At 52.0% G+C, this 17,461-nt stretch overlaps 9 protein-coding genes across 9 annotated transcripts; 2 read left to right on the top strand and 7 right to left on the bottom strand.

Annotated features, from left to right (window-relative positions):
- Positions 1 to 144: 144 nt before the first annotated feature.
- Positions 145 to 1,800, bottom strand: N7468_000484 (uncharacterized protein; the record flags this gene model as incomplete). Its single annotated transcript, XM_058469781.1, has 2 exons — positions 145 to 1,059; positions 1,255 to 1,800. The coding sequence occupies 2 exons, from the start codon at positions 1,798 to 1,800 to the stop codon at positions 145 to 147; spliced, it is 1,461 nt and encodes a 486-aa protein (XP_058335812.1).
- A 306-nt stretch (positions 1,801 to 2,106) lies between these two features.
- Positions 2,107 to 2,451, bottom strand: N7468_000483 (uncharacterized protein; the record flags this gene model as incomplete). The annotated part of the gene is made up of 1 exon (XM_058469780.1): positions 2,107 to 2,451. One exon carries the CDS (start codon positions 2,449 to 2,451, stop codon positions 2,107 to 2,109), a length of 345 nt encoding a protein of 114 aa, XP_058335811.1.
- A 130-nt stretch (positions 2,452 to 2,581) lies between these two features.
- N7468_000482 (Zn(II)2Cys6 transcription factor domain-containing protein) lies at positions 2,582 to 3,968 on the bottom strand (the record flags this gene model as incomplete). The annotated part of the gene is made up of 2 exons (XM_058469779.1): positions 2,582 to 2,837; positions 2,938 to 3,968. 2 exons carry the CDS (start codon positions 3,966 to 3,968, stop codon positions 2,582 to 2,584), a joined length of 1,287 nt encoding a protein of 428 aa, XP_058335810.1.
- A 720-nt stretch (positions 3,969 to 4,688) lies between these two features.
- Positions 4,689 to 6,106, top strand: N7468_000481 (M20 family metallopeptidase; the record flags this gene model as incomplete). Its single annotated transcript, XM_058469778.1, has 4 exons — positions 4,689 to 4,781; positions 4,834 to 5,642; positions 5,699 to 5,838; positions 5,892 to 6,106. 4 exons carry the CDS (start codon positions 4,689 to 4,691, stop codon positions 6,104 to 6,106), a joined length of 1,257 nt encoding a protein of 418 aa, XP_058335809.1.
- A 361-nt stretch (positions 6,107 to 6,467) lies between these two features.
- Positions 6,468 to 8,453, bottom strand: N7468_000480 (uncharacterized protein; the record flags this gene model as incomplete). Its single annotated transcript, XM_058469777.1, has 8 exons — positions 6,468 to 6,947; positions 7,001 to 7,330; positions 7,383 to 7,780; positions 7,834 to 7,916; positions 7,965 to 8,054; positions 8,120 to 8,143; positions 8,204 to 8,274; positions 8,343 to 8,453. 8 exons carry the CDS (start codon positions 8,451 to 8,453, stop codon positions 6,468 to 6,470), a joined length of 1,587 nt encoding a protein of 528 aa, XP_058335808.1.
- An 881-nt stretch (positions 8,454 to 9,334) lies between these two features.
- N7468_000479 (uncharacterized protein) lies at positions 9,335 to 10,661 on the top strand (the record flags this gene model as incomplete). The annotated part of the gene is made up of 5 exons (XM_058469776.1): positions 9,335 to 9,496; positions 9,560 to 9,664; positions 9,725 to 9,949; positions 10,001 to 10,143; positions 10,208 to 10,661. The coding sequence occupies 5 exons, from the start codon at positions 9,335 to 9,337 to the stop codon at positions 10,659 to 10,661; spliced, it is 1,089 nt and encodes a 362-aa protein (XP_058335807.1).
- A 598-nt stretch (positions 10,662 to 11,259) lies between these two features.
- Positions 11,260 to 12,209, bottom strand: N7468_000478 (SDR family NAD(P)-dependent oxidoreductase; the record flags this gene model as incomplete). Its single annotated transcript, XM_058469775.1, has 2 exons — positions 11,260 to 12,092; positions 12,152 to 12,209. The coding sequence occupies 2 exons, from the start codon at positions 12,207 to 12,209 to the stop codon at positions 11,260 to 11,262; spliced, it is 891 nt and encodes a 296-aa protein (XP_058335806.1).
- A 206-nt stretch (positions 12,210 to 12,415) lies between these two features.
- Positions 12,416 to 13,413, bottom strand: N7468_000477 (TIM-barrel enzyme family protein; the record flags this gene model as incomplete). Its single annotated transcript, XM_058469774.1, has 2 exons — positions 12,416 to 13,272; positions 13,326 to 13,413. The coding sequence occupies 2 exons, from the start codon at positions 13,411 to 13,413 to the stop codon at positions 12,416 to 12,418; spliced, it is 945 nt and encodes a 314-aa protein (XP_058335805.1).
- Positions 13,414 to 14,312: 899 nt separating this feature from the next.
- N7468_000476 (pepsin-like aspartic protease) lies at positions 14,313 to 15,946 on the bottom strand (the record flags this gene model as incomplete). Its single annotated transcript, XM_058469773.1, has 3 exons — positions 14,313 to 14,500; positions 14,556 to 15,296; positions 15,376 to 15,946. The coding sequence occupies 3 exons, from the start codon at positions 15,944 to 15,946 to the stop codon at positions 14,313 to 14,315; spliced, it is 1,500 nt and encodes a 499-aa protein (XP_058335804.1).
- Positions 15,947 to 17,461: the final 1,515 nt, after the last annotated feature.

The following is a 17,461-nucleotide window of genomic DNA, read 5'->3' as shown; positions in this document are numbered from 1 at the left end:
ACCGGGTCTCACTATACGGTATTCCACGGTCTTGGAACCTGAACGTAACAAATCGAGATTCAATTCATCCTTACATTCAAATTCTTCATAGATCATTCTCAGATGGAGGTGATACATAGTAATACTCATACAAATATGTTCAACCTATCGGTTGAACTTTTTCAACTCCCACCATCGCAAGGGAGGGAATACCAACATAGCCCACGAGACACCCACCCAAATCCCCAGGTCAGATCCATCCTCCCCAACCATCTTCGCAATGGGCCCAACATACCAGACCTGATCCATACAAACAATTGCCCCTGCCCACCCCACCAGAAAAGCAGCCAGAGCTGCAATGCCGACCGGCAACCTGGACGGATCGCTCCAGGCATCCCAATCAAACCCCCTAGTTCGACGGAAGATCACATGTTCCTCGAAAGCGATCATAAGGTAGATCGTGACCCAGTACCCCATTAACGCGAGGAAATTCTCGAAAATCTCATACAGCTCATTCCGCCCGCCCAGCGCGCAGGCAGTGTATATAACCACGCCGACCGTTGACAAAAGCCACCGAGGAACTTTTGCCAAATAGCGCCCCATGATTTGGAACCCGAGGCCCGCAGAATAGGTCCCCGGGATGTTATTTGCAATCAGACCAAGCGCGACGAGTACACCGAGGAACTTGCCGAAGCCGCCGAGACCGCTGTATCCAGCAACGACCAGGGCACCGGAGGAGGTGTTGAAGGCGTCCGCCCAGGACGGCTGAGTCAGAGTCCCGGACGCTAGACCAATACCCACCAGGTTCGCGAAGGTGATGGCGAGTCCGACGCCGAGAAATGTCAAGAGGAAGGTCTTCCATTTGGATGTGGTGGGCGGGAAATAGACATAGAAATCTGCGCCAGCCGGAGCCCACGCTACGGCGGCAGAGAGACAGAGCGAGAAAAATGAGAGTCGGTTCCCTGCGATGGTTTCGCTGGAGCCGGTTGACTCAATGGAAGTATCGAATTTAGGGCCAGCGCTGCCAATTAATACGAACACTGCGACGAATTGAGGGACCCAGGCCCATCTGTAGAGAGACTTGTCAGATCTTGTGCTGGGGCATTGCGATGCGGGGCCCTTCACCTTTCGTATGTATGGAATACTTTCATGCCGAACAATACAACGAGCCAACTGATGATTGCGATGATGATAATCCCCACCACAATAGGCATCTTGCCATCGGAGACAGCGGACAGAACTTGTCCTCCGACCAGACAATCAATCATCCCATACCCAAGCATGATGATCATGTTCAGCAGACACGCAATCTTGCTCGGGTAATACCCCATGAAATAACGCGCGACCACCTGAGCAGACAGACTCCTTAGCGCCAGTCTCGCTTCTCTGCAAGGGCTCTGAACGTACCATAGTCCGATTCCCACTCACTGGCCCAAACGTCCCCATATACGCCACACCCGCAGCCCCGAGCAACGCTCCAAAGGTTGCACAGAGCGCACAGTCCACGAAACCCAGCGAATAGTCCAGCGGGCCCAACATACCCACCGCCATATTATTCGCAGTAATATTCGTACTGAACCAAAGCAGCGCCATCTGCATATAATCCGAAGCCTTGGCCTCGTGGCGCTCCTCGACCGGCACGCGCTCTATGCCGCGGGTCTCGAAAAAATTGAGGGAGTGCAGCCGCGCGGTCACGCGGCTGAGGATACTCCCATGGTGACCTTCCACGATGGGTTCTACCTGGACTTCATCGGCTTCAGACGGTTTCGTTGGAGTTTTGGACGCAAGGCCCGTCTCCTCGTCTGGGATTGAAGGCGCCATACAGGAGCTATTTGACCCGAGAAGTGTGGTTTGTAAAGGGGGATGTCGCGCTTGAAAAGTCGCAAAACTCCGGCGCTGATAAGGAGCGCCCCGGCGGGTCGCCTGGTGCTTAGCAAAGCTTGGCGACGGATCCCGAGGTCCCGCCACTCGTTTCGCTCGTTTCCGTGTGTGACGAAGACTATTTCAGTCGTGTCTCTGGGGAAATATGTTAGGACAGCATGGTGCCAGTGGGGACTACTAGTACGAGCGGGTATCTGTATTGAATAAATTTCATAAATCATGTATAGGATTGTCAAGCTCGGTGGCTTAGGAGCCGAGAACTGTGCTTATCACGCGATGTATATTTGGGGCACCCGCACGGATAACTTCATCGTACTTTTCGCTCATCCGAGCGTAGTTCTGACCATATCGTCCCAGCTCACGGAGCCGTATTGATACCCAGTCCTGATAAATTCTATCAGAGGTCGCTATCCCCGCAATGAAAAGGGGCCAAGAAATTCTCGCCATGAGCCGTGGGCGGCTGCGATACAGCTTCAAGCTCAGTTCGAGGACCTGAGACACGGCGTCGCGAAGAGACATAATATTATTTGTCTTTTGGTTACGCCGCCCAGTGAAGATGTCCTGAAAGCAAAGCTGAAAATAAACAATCATGCTGTAATATGTTATAGAAGCCCAATAGACAGTCTCCAAAACCCGACGGCCATCGCCGCCGGTGTCGCAAGAGGAAGTTAAACGGGCCGTTGTAAGAACCGTATCGTATTCCTAATTGAGGAAAGTAAAATTAATTCGATCCGCTCGGAAGATTTGCCCGCACAGAACTTACGCTGGTCAGGATATGGATGTCGTCCACTAGACACTGGTACTGGGATGAACCCTGAATATCCGTGTCTACAGTCGGACCACGGTTGAACAGTTCGGTAATGCGGAACTGTATGACGTGGCTGCGGTGGTACAGTGTCAGACCGGGAAGATTCTCCAACTCATCCAACTGGGCCGACAACGGGTAATCCTCGCCCCAGAAGCGGGAGGCAGATTGTCTACTAATGCGATAGAGGTCAGATAGAGTTAGACGGCCTTTGGTGCGGCTTCCAGCTCCGAGAAAGAATCGGAAGATATCCGTGTCCACTCCCGAGATACCGGGACCAAATGCATGTGCGGAAGGGGGTGAAGAAGTATAGGGTCCATAGCAGGAAGAGGGGGACTGAAGTACTGCTTAATCCGTCCAGCGATATTTGGGCTGGAGATAGGTTTGCTGTCCTTGTTAGGTAGGGGTCCTCCAGACTGACCCAGTCAATGTCTTCACTTATCCGGTCCTCGGGCATTTGAAGTTGGAGAGATGCCGAAGTCGGACTTGGAAGTACTATTGACGAGCCCGGGCTGTGCGGTATGCTGTGAAGTAAAGGGGCAACATGATTGTGAAACATAGTCTCTATTCCCCGTATATGGATATGAATGGCAGGTTCCCCGCCACCAAATCTGTTTTCGTAATCAATTATAAGCCATAGGGTGATGAATATAGCTTCTATATCCTGCGGCGACTTGACATCCTCTTTGAGAGCCTGGCGGAGCGCCCATAATGCCTGGCCATAATGTGCCTGGCCACTCAACTCGAATGGCTCGTACGCACTGGAATCACTCAAGAAACATTGATCATCACTGACACGCAATCTATGGATTTCCCTTGCGGTACTCGCCAAGATCATGCTCATAACCATGGGCTGTGTGACAGCAATCTTATGATATGCATAGGACACGGTCGACCAAGGCCAGTGTTTCCCAAGGACAATCACCAATGTGGATGTTCGAAGGTAATCGATACATTCGCGGTCCACTGCAGTGATCTTCAGCGAATTGGCAGCTTCCAGGCAGACACTCGGCTGTTCAGTATCAATACGTTGCAAGGGCGAGAGGAGCGCCCCGTCACCCTGCACGTCATGAGGCTCCACGTTGGGAGATTTCCAGTCGTACTCATTACCCCCATCGTGATTGAGCTGTTGGGATTTGGATCGGGGCTTCTGCGAGATCGGTGAAGAAGTCCCCGTCCGCTTGCGCGGAATAGGCCCACCTTTCCACTCGCAGCGGATACGTGCCGATTTGCAGCGCTTGCACTGCGGTTCTGCTAGGCCCTGGACCCTGTTCTTCTCTTCGTCACATTTAACCTTGCGCATCCGGCAAGTGCGACATCCTGCGTCACGAATTAGTGGTGTCGGCAGGGGATGAAGAGGCAATCCTTACCTGTCTTGGAACGTGTTTTGCCGACCTGATGCATTGCGAAGATTGCCGACGAACTGGCTGTCGGCTACAATCAATCGGCACACGATTGCCTATGTTATAGCTTGACCACTCAAGCATTGATATAGGATTAGTGAAGCGGGGAAGAGACGAAGAACAAATTAGTCCTCTGAGGGGAAGTAGAAAGCCGGGGAACGTGCTATCTTTGCCGAGTAGAACACGCTTGACCAAATTCGGTTAGATACAAGGGTCCACTATCCGTGCAGCATGCAGGCATCAGATCCCTTGGAACCGAGCTATTCTGGGGTTCCAAACAGGAAATATCCCTTCTTTGCCAGATAGTGCATACGTATCTTCCTTAACGAGAGCCTCAAGAGGATCTCATTGTACGCGGCGCAGGTGTCTACACAGGTGAACCGGCCTACGCTTATCAAGATAGCTTATCGCTGCTAGTTACTGATAAGACTGCAGCTGCCGATTGGTTGCATCGGCAAATACACACTAACCTAATACGGAATAGGCTGGTCCAGCCGATGAGCAGTGGACAAGCGTCGAGGGGTGTTGCGCTTGTAGTATAAAAGTGGCCACTTTGGCAGGTCATTCATTCAGAGGGTATTCTAATTGATGAGCCTGGATTTATATGATTTATAGTCAATATGCATATCCCGGAATCGCAGCACGCGTTTCTCGATCGCGTGCAAGAAGCTTTGCGCCGGTACGATGCTCAACTGAAAGATATTAACCATAAGGTACTTGAGAGGCAAATCTTATACTGTCATTTCAAAGTGTTGACTTGTGCAGATCTGGTCCGATCCGGAACTTGCATACGAAGAATACAAAGCCCATGACCACATTTGCCAACTCTTCGACAGTCTCAAGTCAGAAGGCTACCAAGTACGACCGAAAGCATATGGCCTAGCGACTGCCTTGGAGGTTGAGTACAAGCATGGCAACGGAGGGCGGGTCGTGGTATTCAACGCTGAATATGATGCGCTCCCCGGTATTGGACATGCATGCGGACACAATCTCATTGCCACCAGCTCGATAGCTGCATTCATTGCTACCTGCGAGGCTATGAAAAGCCATCCCAAGGCAGCTTCCGGAGCTGGATTCACCGTTCGCTTATTAGGAACTCCCGCAGAAGAGTCGGGTGGTGGTAAAGTTAAACTCATCGATGCTGGAGCCTACCAAGATGTCGACGCTTGCCTCATGGTTCATCCAATCCCAATGACTCCAGGAAGTCCTGACTTTGTGAGCATAGCCACCGTCATCGAAGGTGGCTTCCTTGCGAACGACAAAGTTCAAATCACTTTTACTGGGAAGCCAGCTCACGCTGCAGCTGCACCGTGGGAAGGTATCAACGCTTTAGATGCAGTTGTTTCTGCATACGTCAACGTTTCGCTTCTCCGACAGCAGATTCTTCCTTCCCAGAAGATACATGGCGTCATCAAAAATGGCGGGGACCGTCCGAATATTATCCCGATGTCTGCGACAGTAGATTATTACATCCGCTCACCCACCAAGAAGTCGCTCAAATCATTAACAGAGAAAGTTGTGAAGTGCTTTGAGGCTGCGGCGACTGCGACTGGCTGCAAGGTCGAATTCAACTGGTAATTACTCTCAAGCACCACCTGTTACGTAGTATGGTCCTAATCATTGTTGACAGGGGGATATCATACGATGATTTGAAGAGCAACATGCCCATATGCGAGAGCTATGTGTCAGCAATGAGAGCCATGGGATATCATACGATCCTTGATAATTCAGCGCAAAACGGAGCTTTAGCCGGTGCATCTACGGACATGGGTGAGTCCCCTCTCGAATCATTGGAATAAATTATGCTCACCCTGTTCTTCAAGGAAATGTTTCTTATGTGGTCCCCGGATTCCATGGACTTTTTCCCATTCCAGCGGACGGAGTCAACCATACTCCAGAATTTACGAGCGGGGCTGGCTCGCCGGAAGGGCATGACAGAAGTATTGCCTGTGCTGCTGGGATGGCTGTTGTGGCTTGCCAGATATTGGTGGATGATAAATTCGCTGAATCCGTGAAAGCGGATTTCCGAAGAGATTAAACCTTAGAAAAGCCGTGTGATACAGTTTCAGTTGGCAGTTCATGGTGCCTTTTGCGTCCATCATCTATGAATATTTAATGTCGTATCTAGTAGGGCAAGCCACGGTGTAACCGTTCGATTCGATAAGGCGATAAGACGAAAGTACTCCTGCTATTATTTACAGCGTGCAGCATGAGAGAATCCATAGTATAGTATTAAAATGGAGTCGGTATCGACGAAGGTAAACTTGTCATCTAATGCGAAGAAGCTTATCCTGGATGCCTTTTGTTCAAGATTTCCTCCAGCCTCTGGCTCTGTCAATTAATTTTTCTGCAAATCAACTATCAATGTTTGCATGCCTTGAACTTTAGACCGTCTGAGTTTAGAGCATTGCTTCGACCACCGGACCTTGGTAGCTCCGGCGGGCCCACACAAAGTAATACAGAATCGCCAGGATCAAAAATCCCATGGTGCCCACGACACTGTAGTTCATTTCCGCAACCGTCGGATGCATCATAGATGGCCAGTAGCTGAAGAAAATCACAATAATCATATAGATAACAGCGTAGGCGTTGACCAGGATGCCCCAGATCCCGGGGACGCGGAATGGGCCCCACACTAACTTTGCGCCGGGCAAGTTGACCGTCATATCATCATTGTCGTTGTAAAGTGAGATAAAGCCTGTGGAGCGGCGCCATAGAAGGAGTGACCCGGCAACAAGGTAAGAGGTGTAAATGGCAGACACGGCCATCGAAAGAATGTCGTTCAAGGCTGTTGGTGAGCCAATGTTAATCAGCGCTAGCAGGACAGAGATAGTCATTGTGATATAGATCGAATACATTGGCAAGCTGCGAGAGGAAACCTGGAGAAGACAAATAAGCTTTTGCCAGTTGCCTCCGGGCGAGGGGACTCTACCTTGCTCCAAAGCTGCCACCCAGGAATACCCCTGTCTCTGGCGAATGACCAGAACTGACGAGATGTCGCGGCCAGCATACCGACGCTGGATGCCACGCCAACAACAAGCATGGCGGAAACCATACCAGCGGAGCCTGAGATGGACCCAGTGGCTTGGTAGAAGATTTCCATGTATGGATATCCAGTCGAGCTGTTCAAAGCCGCCTTGATATCTCCAAGACTGAAAAGAACGGCAATGAGCATACCGAACCCCAAGCTACCGTTAATGAGAACCGTAGTGATGATCGCTTTCGGGATGGCTGTGGATGCATTGGCGACTTCTTCGGCCATCTGTGAAAATTATTAGCCGGGACAATTTCGGCGAGGCTTGCATAATACGTACGTGGACTGCAGCATCGCCGCCAGCAAATGCGAAGACGCAGCCGGTGGCTCCAACAAACCAGGAAAGTCCATCTGTTGGGAAGCCACCGCCATTGTTGAATTCCAAGAACACTTCTCGGGCCGAGTTGTGATCAGACATATAAACGAGGGGAATCATGATCCCAAAGAATCCAAGAATATGAACCACCAGAATGAGACTCTCCAGCCGAGGCAAAAGCTTTCCACCCGCCACGTTGATCCCCAAGGCCACAAGGAGCACGCACCATACAATTAGGGTTCCTTGCCAACGTTGAGGCATATAGTTCTGGTAGACAAGGATGGCGACGCCTTGGATCTGGGTTCCGCACATAAAGGATGCCGAGGCAAAGGCAGCTTGCCAGCCAATTGTCGTCAGCCAACCTGAGAATCTCGTTAAATAACATCCGAATGCATGGGCCACTGATTTGTCCTACCTGTGACATAACTCAGAAACCTCATATATCTCCTCGGGGACAGCATGGCAACCCAATGGTATTGCCCTCCAGAGGTGGGTGCCCTAACAAGGTTAATAAGGGATTCGAAATATCCGATTGGTGGTACCTACATCGACGACAACTCTGCCAGGACAATAAAGCAGCAACCAGTACCGGTCCAAGCATAGATGAAAGAATAGACTGCACCAGCAGAGCCACCACTACGCCATGTGAGTCAGCATGTCAGATTGAACCTTGGAAACATGACGGCGAGGGTGGTACGAACTTTTCCAGAGCTTCCACAAAGGCACTATTCAGACCTGTTGATTAGAACTCGCGTTTGTGAGATTAAACAGACCGGATGACGTACCCCAGTAATCCCTCCCAGGTTGAGAGGATTGTACAACTGAAGCCCAGCAAAGACAGAATCCCAAAGTTTCGCTATACACCATGGTCAGTCCACATCGGATACCAAATACGCCAAGACCACCTCAACCACGTATACATACCTTTAGCACGGGCTTCTTCCCCAGGCGCTGAAGCTGAATATCATCCCGATTTCCACCGATCTGTGCCTCCTTGTTACTGTAAGTTGTCCGGTCTTTCAATTCGTACGCCATGGTTGCAGCGTCAGATAAAGAGACCGAAGGAAACGATAAAGAGTCGAAGCTAGGGGGGAGGAGCGGAATACAAAAGGGATACCACAGCCCACGCTAACAGGGGCCTCCGTAGGAATGTTGCACCAGCCCGTTTATCTTGGATTTGCAAAACCACGCCCCGCATGCAAAATCCCCCTACAAAAATTGCCGCACTGGCGTGAAGCCCCGGGATGCCCAGGACACCACCTGGCTGGTCTAGACGGCCACCCGCGCCGGCTCCACCGACCCGCCGATCTGTGCTCGCCCAACCAACAGGACGCCCCCCGAAGCCCGGCTACCCCTGTCTAAGCCTCTGGCGGTGGGTCTCGTATCACATCAGGCCGGCCAGCCAGACTGGCGGTTGGCTAGAGGGGCAGGCCGTCGCTATTTGAATAAGCAGTGAGGGGCAAAAAACTTCAGAACTGGCTGTGCTTGAAGGATGGTGCCCGCGGGAGACAATCCGGTCGATCGGGTCACAGACTGATAGCTTACACGGGGGCATGATTGGCCCCTGTTTGGAGTTGATAGGCCTGTGCTTAGGCTATTGCTAGCGGCCTATGAGCGTGTGTAGCAGACGCCAGCTGAACCGGGGAGGCCGTGGCTCGGCACTGAGGTGAGATTGTGGGCGCAGTGAGTGGTGGGAATGTGGAAATCCCTGCACGTCCTCATCATCGTTGATTGGACGAATGATGGCTTTTCTCCCGGGAGCTGCGACGGGGATTAGGATTTTGGCTTTGCTGCCGATAACGCAGTGTCAGCGCTAGACCATCTGCCGATATAATAGAAACGTGGGCTCGGGACTTTCTGAAGTTACATGCATTTGTTCCTTCCCCCCCACCTTCTTACCGTGTTCGCTGTTAGATATGGGCACCAGGTTCAAGGGCGACAACAATGATCCCGCGGTCAATGTGACTAATTGGGTGTTGCTGGTGACGGCTATACTCAGTGTGTTTGCACGGCTGGGGACGAAATTTCGAATCTTTCACAAGTTCACGAGCGACGATGTTGCGATTATTGCCTCATTGGTATGTAACCTGGGCCGAGGTAACGATTCGAAAGTTCAAGGTGCACTAACAGGGTCCGCGTAGGTATTGTGTGTCGTCCAGAGTATCTGCGTGTCCATGGCCGTCGGTTCGGGCTACGGGAAACATCTTAAAGAAGTGACATTGCCGGAATTTGATACGGTGATGAAGGTAAGAAGTACGGCAGCTCTAAGATGAAACCGATGTCTAACCGATCGCCGTGGTCTCTAGTACCTTTACGCGAGCTCTATACTCTACCTCGCCAGCATCTGCGCCTCCAAGATATCACTGGTACTATTCATGCGGAACCTCACGCAGACGGCGAACGATCGATTCTTTGGGCTGTTTCTAGCAATTGCCATAGGCGTATGGGCGGTGGTGAGCATCTTCGGCACTGCCTTCCAGTGCTCGGTGCCGGGCACTTGGAACTTCTGGTCCAACAACTGCTTTGATCTGGTATGTAGGAATGCACCCAGAGCCAGTGGTATAAGCTAATGGGACTTTTAGGCGGCTTGGAGATACTTTGTCTGCGCCTCAAACATTGTCACTGAAATTCTGATCCTCGCCCAAGGCATTCTTCTAACCCATCGTGTCCAAACGTCTCTCACAAAGCGCCTATTAATCACGAGTCTTTTCCTTCCACGCGTCTTGTAGGTTTCTATGTGTGATACTCATGGCCATCTTGGAGCTGAAGCTGACAATCTTGTCTGACAGGGTGATCGGTACCGTGCTCGCCGAACTGATTCTCACCCGAAGAATCACCGAGACCACCGACCCTACCTACGAAATGTGCGTGGTGACAATACTACAGATGCTCACCCAGTGCCTGAGCGTGGTCACCGCCTGTTGGGGACAGCTCAAGCCCTTCCTGACTTGGCTGAAATCCAACGGCCTACGGATTCAAGATGTGGACTACATGACAAATGCCTACAACAGCAACTATGCACAATCGGAAGGACGGTCCCAAACTCAATCCAAGGCGCGCGATTCCCGATACCAGTCCCAAAAAGGACCCGCTCTTTCACGGTCCAAGTCCAACCAGATCCTTGTCACCAAGAACTGGGAGGTCGATAGCCAGTCCAGTCAGGCCGATATCATACAGGAGAGTGGGGCCTGGGCGGACGCCGAGGGGACGCGAAACGTCAGCCCCGAAAACTTGAATCATTAAATAATAATATCCAATATGAAACCCAACCTACTCAATCTAATGTCTTTCTTTTCTGTCTCAAGATTCAACGCATGTGTCGGGATTGCACTGGCTGGAAAGTGCGGCTGCAGCTAATAGCGCGGATCCTGCTCGCTGAAACGGCGAGTGTCAAGGGTTGCCCTGAGCTACATCCATGGGTTGTTCCAAATCGTAACATCCCCAGCACTGCTACATGGCAACATCCCACCATACACAGAGAGACCTTCTAGAAGCCGCCACACCTCTTAGTGCACAAGCCAAAAGAACCTTCTCACCACCGACCCCACTCAAGGTAGTATTGCCCTGGCGCCACCTGCGGAAGTCCGAGTCTACTCCCGGACTTTTGTGTTCGAGTGGTTCGGAGATAGTACCAGTCCAGAATAGGAAGAGCGCATGACAAATTACTGTATATGAATCGAGCCGTTATCGTGCCCCACTCTTTTGACAGGGGATGATGGGCGGCACTGCCTAAAACCTGCCTCATCGAGATGTTCGACAAAACGGGTTACTTGAGAGACATGGAGCAAACAATCCAAGCATTACCATCAGTCGATGCTGTTCTATCATTGATCATATCTATCTACTCAACCATCTTCATACCGCCATTGGCATTGACAACACTGCCCGTGGTCCAAGCTCCGTCAGGGGTGCAGAGCATGCCCACCGTACCCGCAATTTCGCTCGTGAAAGCAGGTCTCCGCCCGCCCATCTTCTCGTTGATCAGACGGATCTGATCCTCGGTCAATCGACTTGTCACATCCTTGTTGTTCAAGTCCAACTTGCTCAAGGGCGCATTGTCCACGAAGCCCTGCAGATCCCGCCAGAAGGCCTCGCCCGCTTTGAAGTACATATCCCCAATCACAGGGCCCGGGTTGATCGAGTTGACGGTGGCACGATCTGCCAGCTCACGCGCCCAGGTCCGTGTCATGGCCTCTAGTGCAGCTTTGGTTCCGCCGTAGATCGACTGCCCCACAAAGCCCAGCGATGACGACACACTCGAGACGTTGACAATGCGCCCACTGCGGTCGGTAGGCAGGTACGGCGCGACGGCCTGAGTGAGGAGTAGAGGGGCGAGGACATTAATTGCGTACTGCCAGTGGAAGTTCTCGGGTCCAATAGGGCCGCGGACGGGGTCGTTCAGGTTGTGATCGGCCGACACTCCGGCATTGTTGATCAGGATGTCAATCTGGAGCTTGCCGGAGGAGCTGAACTTTTGCGCGGCGGCCAGGATAACTTGCACGCCCTCTTCCGGCTTGCCCAGGTCGGCTTGTACGCTCTCGACGCGAATCCCATGCGCAGAGGCCAGCTCGGAGCACAGCTTCTCGGTCGGTCCTTGGCTGGAGGCGGAGGTATAATTCAGGAGAAGGTCGCAGCCCTTGGCTGCTAGATTGCGTGCAATTGCTTCGCCAATTCCTACGGTCTATGATCAGTGCTGCTCTTGCATATCGTGAAACGTGGGAGGGTGTCCATACCCCGCGATCCACCAGTCACAATACCGAATCGGCCCTTCAGAATGCCTGAATTCGCCATGATGGACGTTCTAGGATTCAATCAAAGAGAGAAGAAGAATACTCGAATAAAAAATGGAGGAAAAAGAACAAAGAAGAAACAAGATAACACCTTGTATCCATCTCCAATCCAATTTAACCGACGGCTTTGGTTCCCCGCGCTCCACTCCCCCGCGGAGCAAAATTACCCTTTCTGTCTCGCGGGGGGTAAAAGCAAACCGGGTAATTCTACGCCAACCGCACCTTCAACCGCTTAAATTGCGCCGCATTTTCCTTGATCGCAATCTCCACCGGCAACCGCTCCATACTACTGGCGCCAAAGAACCCATGGACGCCCTTCGTCCTGCTCAGCACAAACTCCGCATCCTCTGGTCTCGCAATCGGGCCCCCATGACACAGAACTAGTATCTCACTGTTGACCCCCACGGCGGCATCCCGAATCTCCTGCACAAACCCCACACACTCCTCCAGACTTTTCCCGCTCAACGCCCCGATCGCTCCCGACGTCGTCAGCCCCGCGTGCGCGACGACGACGTCCGCGCCCGCCCGCGCCATCTTCACCGCATCCTCCGCACTGAACACGTACGGTGTTGTGACGAGGCCGAGCTCGTGCGCGGTCGCAATCATGGCCACCTCATTGTCATAACCCATGCCCGTTTCCTCGAGGTTCGCGCGGAATTGACCATCGATCAGGCCGACGGTCGGGAAATTCTGAACACCGACGAAGCCGAGGCGCTGCAGTTCGGCGAGGAAGGTGGGCATCGAGCGGAAGGGATCGGTGCCACACACTCCTGCGAGGACGGGCGTGTGCTGCACGACCGGAATGACTTCGCTGGCCTGGGGAAGTGTGAGTGGGTGGGGAATAAAGGGGCTGGGGAGAGGGCTGGGGAGACTGGAGGCGGAAGATCGTAGGTTTTCCCAGTCGTAGCGTGAACGTACCATCTCGACTACGACGGCGTTGGCATCCGAGTACGGCATGAGGCCTGCGAGCGAGCCGCGACCGGCCATTCGGAATCTCCCTGAGTTGTAGATCAGGATCAGGTCGCTGCCGCCTTGCTCGACGGCTTTGGCGGAGAGGCCAATGCCTGCAGGCGGGTTTAGTTGGCTTGTGGTGAATTCATGGATTGGGGGTGATTACCGGCGCCGGCGCCGACGATGATGGAGCCATCTGCCACGGTCTTGCGTAGGCGGGCAAGGACTTCTTCCCTATTCTTGGGCTGGGGCATGGTGTTTGGTAGTTTAGGTTTCAGGTTCGAGCTGGGGCGGCTTGATCTGACGGGGACTACTACTCGTAGTAATGATGCGGGTGGAGAGCTTGGGCTGCTTGCGGGAAGCGGGCACGATTCCTACCCCTCATCATGATTGCCCCACTGACCTCATCTAGCTACGCGACTGAGTAGACTGCTTGTTTCCGTTTCTTTGGGACATGAGTTCCACTTTTCAAGTTCGTATTGAACCCCTGGGGTCAGACCTAAGTGGAGGGTTACATATATATTCGTGCCATTATATACCTACTGATATCCATGGATCAGTTGCGTATCAAGGACCTTGATAGTGAGCTCCCCGATCAACGCATTTCTTCCAACGGCATTCCCAATTCAGGATGCCAATATTGAGAAAGGCTAGAAAGCACTCACTACGCAGGAAAATAGCTAAGCAATCATACGATACTTCCAGCTAAGGAGCAAGTGACGTCAGGCCTATATTTGAAACTCGACCGCTGTAGGACGCAGGGGGATTTGTATGTAAAATGTTTTATGAGTTCAATGGGCAACTTGATTTGCCAGCTAAATCCCTTTCCTTCATTGCGACATCTGGATATTTCGTGCGACCCCACCATTCAGCGGACATAGGGTGTGAACATGTGGTCAATTCTGTACGAGTAGCAGTATCCGTGAGCCTGAAAGAGGTTCTAACAGGGGTGAATAAGCCGAGTCAAGTATCAATAGCACTTTGAAGTTCACAAAATCTGAAGTCAGGTGTGGCAATTCCATTCAATTATTCAAGGTATCCATTACTATATGCACGCACAATTCCGGCGCGAAGTTCGACCTTCTAGGTCCGATTATCGACATAAGAGGGTATAAGCCATTTCGTCAGGGCTGCCAGTACAGTACTGATGAGTCTACAGCGCAAGCAGCAAACCGGCACCCAGGAGACCAGGCAGCAGATGGTTCGGGTTGCTGGTAGGTAGCGCTGCCAGGCCCTCGGAAGAGCTGCTGGTAGCAGCAGCGCCACCGTCACTGGTCTTTGGAGCGGAGCCGTCAGTAGTGCTCAATTCACCAGTAACAGTCATAGTAGCGGGAGCCGTCACTGGAACGGTCGTGGCGGTCTGATCAGCAGGCCCATTGCCTGTCGCGGAGGTGACGGCCGAGGCCAGCAGAGTGGCCCCCCGGGACAGCGTCGGACCCGGTGCCAATCTCATGAATATCATCATCACCATCGTTGGTGTTCGTCTCAGCGAGCGAGATCTCGTTGTTGTCGAGGTCGTAAACAACGTACGCACCGCGCAAGAAGGGGTCGCCCATCAAGTTCACTCCAGGCTGGCTGGGGACCATGCCGAAGATGCAATCGCCCTTGGGGAAAGAAGTCTCAGAGTAGTGGGGGAATACCAGAGTACTGATGGGCATGGAGACCTTAGCTTGGGAGAAGCTGAAAGTAATGTTGTAGTCCCAGTGGGCAGCATCGCAAGAGATGTAGCCGAACTGGCTCTTCGAGTCGTAGCCGGCGCCGATATCCTTGTAGATGGGGTCCAAGAGCTCTTTGGGCAGAGCGATCATGGAGCTACCGTTGTCCAAGGAGACAGCTAAGGGCAGACCTGACGCATAGGTCTTATCCTTGACGGTGATTTCAGTCAATGCGATGGCCAGAGAGCGATACTCGCCGTACACCTTTAAGATAGGCACGCTCTGGAGCTCGCCGTTGTATCGCGCCTTGTTGACACCTCCGAAGAGGATGTTGCCGGTGCTGTCAAGCTTGTTCAGCCACAAACTGTAAGCGGCTGAATTAGTAGCGCCGCTTTTGACGAGCGCGCCCGGGAGGTTGGTGTACTCCTTGCCGATGGCATATGCGTCGGTGCCCTTTTGGTATCCAACCCCCAAGATACCATCTATGAAAATAAAAAAATGAACCATTAGCAAAATGAGTTCTTGGGGAAGTTGAAATAGCTAACTGAGTCGGTTACTCACTCTCGTTATGACTTATATCAGCGACTGCAAACTGGTAATCTTTCACCTTTACACCTCCAATGGACAGAGTGTCTGTGGCATAGTAACCCTCTGCCAGGAAGCCGGCGGCATAGGTAGCATTCATCTGGTAATCAAGCATGTGGAAGGTAGATGAATCCTTCTGCTTGAAAACGCCATATGGGGAGCAGGGGTCGTCGTCGGCCGAACAGAAGGTCGAATTAGGAATATTAACCCAGACATCACTGCTGCCTGTATCGAGGGTGAGGGAGACCTTCTGTGCTGGGGTTCCCACAGTAATGTTCACCCAATATTGCATGTTTTGCTTAGATGGTATTAGTAACTTTCCCGGTGACCTTGTGCTTTGAATTGAAGACTTGAGACCGGCACCTACAAGGTTATAAAGATCAGCACTGACAGTCTTGCTATCACGCTTCTGCAGCGCCTGTGATCGCTCGGTGCGAACAATCGGAAGTCCAAGGACCGCGGGCTCGCTACGCTTGTGCAGAGTGATGGCATTGGCGCAGGGCAGCGCAGCCAGGAGGGCGATCGGCAAGATAGCAGATCCCCACATGATTAACTCCACGAGAATGCCGATCGTCGATTAATTCTCCGAAATATGTCCCGTAGACTATAGGGTAAAATATGCTCTATGAATAAACCACACAACGGAGCCCGTCAACGAGCAACGAGCGAAACGAGCGTAGAAGATGAAGATGGCGCAGATGGGGGAATGGGCATTCTTGTACCTAATGCCCTCTGGCCCCTGTCTCTTAGCTCTTTACTAGCGGCATTGACCCTGCCGCAAACCAAGAAATTTTTGCGGGTGTGGAGAGCGAAACCAATCACTTGCCCTCCCCGATTTCATCCCAAACCCAAGAAAGTAATTCAGAAGCGCCCCTAGAGCCCCATTGCTAAAAGATTTGAGGCACGGACGACCTTGGCATCCACGCTAAGTCGGATTTCGACGGAAGTTAGGCCGTATGTAGTTTGGCGCGGCTCTTACCGACCTCACAATTATGGGGCCATCGGTGAGTTCGCTTGCAGATGTTGGATGCTTGGTATTTGGGGCCAGACATTGATCTAGTTGGGCCTAGTGGGAAGCACGTAGCGTCACATTACTACCCGCGAAATCTCCAACCTGCGATATGTGATGCCCGAAGTGCTAAAATCCCTTTTATCTCCGATAATAAAGCCCCACGGCGAATTTGCCGCTGTATTGACAGCCAATCGTTTGTCAAGAGAGTGATCTGTTAGGAACGTGGAATCCGACCCAGACTCTGGCAGTAATCATTGGCTGATGAGGTTAGTAGCTTTGAGGATGATTGGCCACGGGGATGAGATTGATTGTGCATTTCGGGCACCAGTCAAGCGTTGCTTGCTATTGACGGAGGTTGAAGACTCAATTTGAGGACTGCCGAGTACTGACGGGGCGCCTGAAGGAAGGCGCATGACTGCATGAAAACACTGCCTCCGTCAGCAGCCTTAGACCAACGCTGTTTGCTGCACTCGTTGTACTGCTGCATCATCTCAAGGCTACTGCAGCTAGGGTTGCACTGACACTAATGGATGCCTGAAGATGAAGGATAGCTGAGAAACATTAGCTCGGTAGTGGACACAACTGGACGACGCGTCTAGCCTCATGGTACCAAATGGAAGCCTCATTCAAACAATCTCGGGATGTCAGCTGTCCTTGATCGCCATCCGCCATAGCATGAATGGCGCATACAGCTTGTGACACCCCACCAGGATGGTTCAGTTGCTTTCAGGACGTCGTCGCCGAGTTGCGAACCCAGGCCCACTTCAAAACCATCGTGGCCAGATCGTAAAATATTGAATCGTGCCATTCCCAATTCATGCGGCTCTCGTTGTGTTGATCTCTTCCTTCATATGGTCGTTAAAGTAAGGAGACAACAAGTGGGGTAAAAGCAAAGAACACGCAAATTCCTGCGCCCTATCCCAGCTCGGACTTGTGATATCCAAATCTTGACGACAATAAGCCCGGTAGGTATTCCCTAGTTGATCTTTCAATCTTTTGACGCTTAGGATCAGCCCTCCCAGCATGAAGATTTCGAATCATCTTCCTGGT

This window comes from Penicillium chermesinum, assembly GCF_028974085.1.
Source record: "Penicillium chermesinum strain IBT 19713 chromosome Unknown utg000001l:1.0-1975020.0:1.0-1976611.0, whole genome shotgun sequence".
Lineage (NCBI taxonomy): Eukaryota > Fungi > Ascomycota > Eurotiomycetes > Eurotiales > Aspergillaceae > Penicillium > Penicillium chermesinum.
The sequence above is the reverse complement of the archived record's forward strand: the minus strand, read 5'-3'. Positions and strand labels throughout refer to the sequence as shown.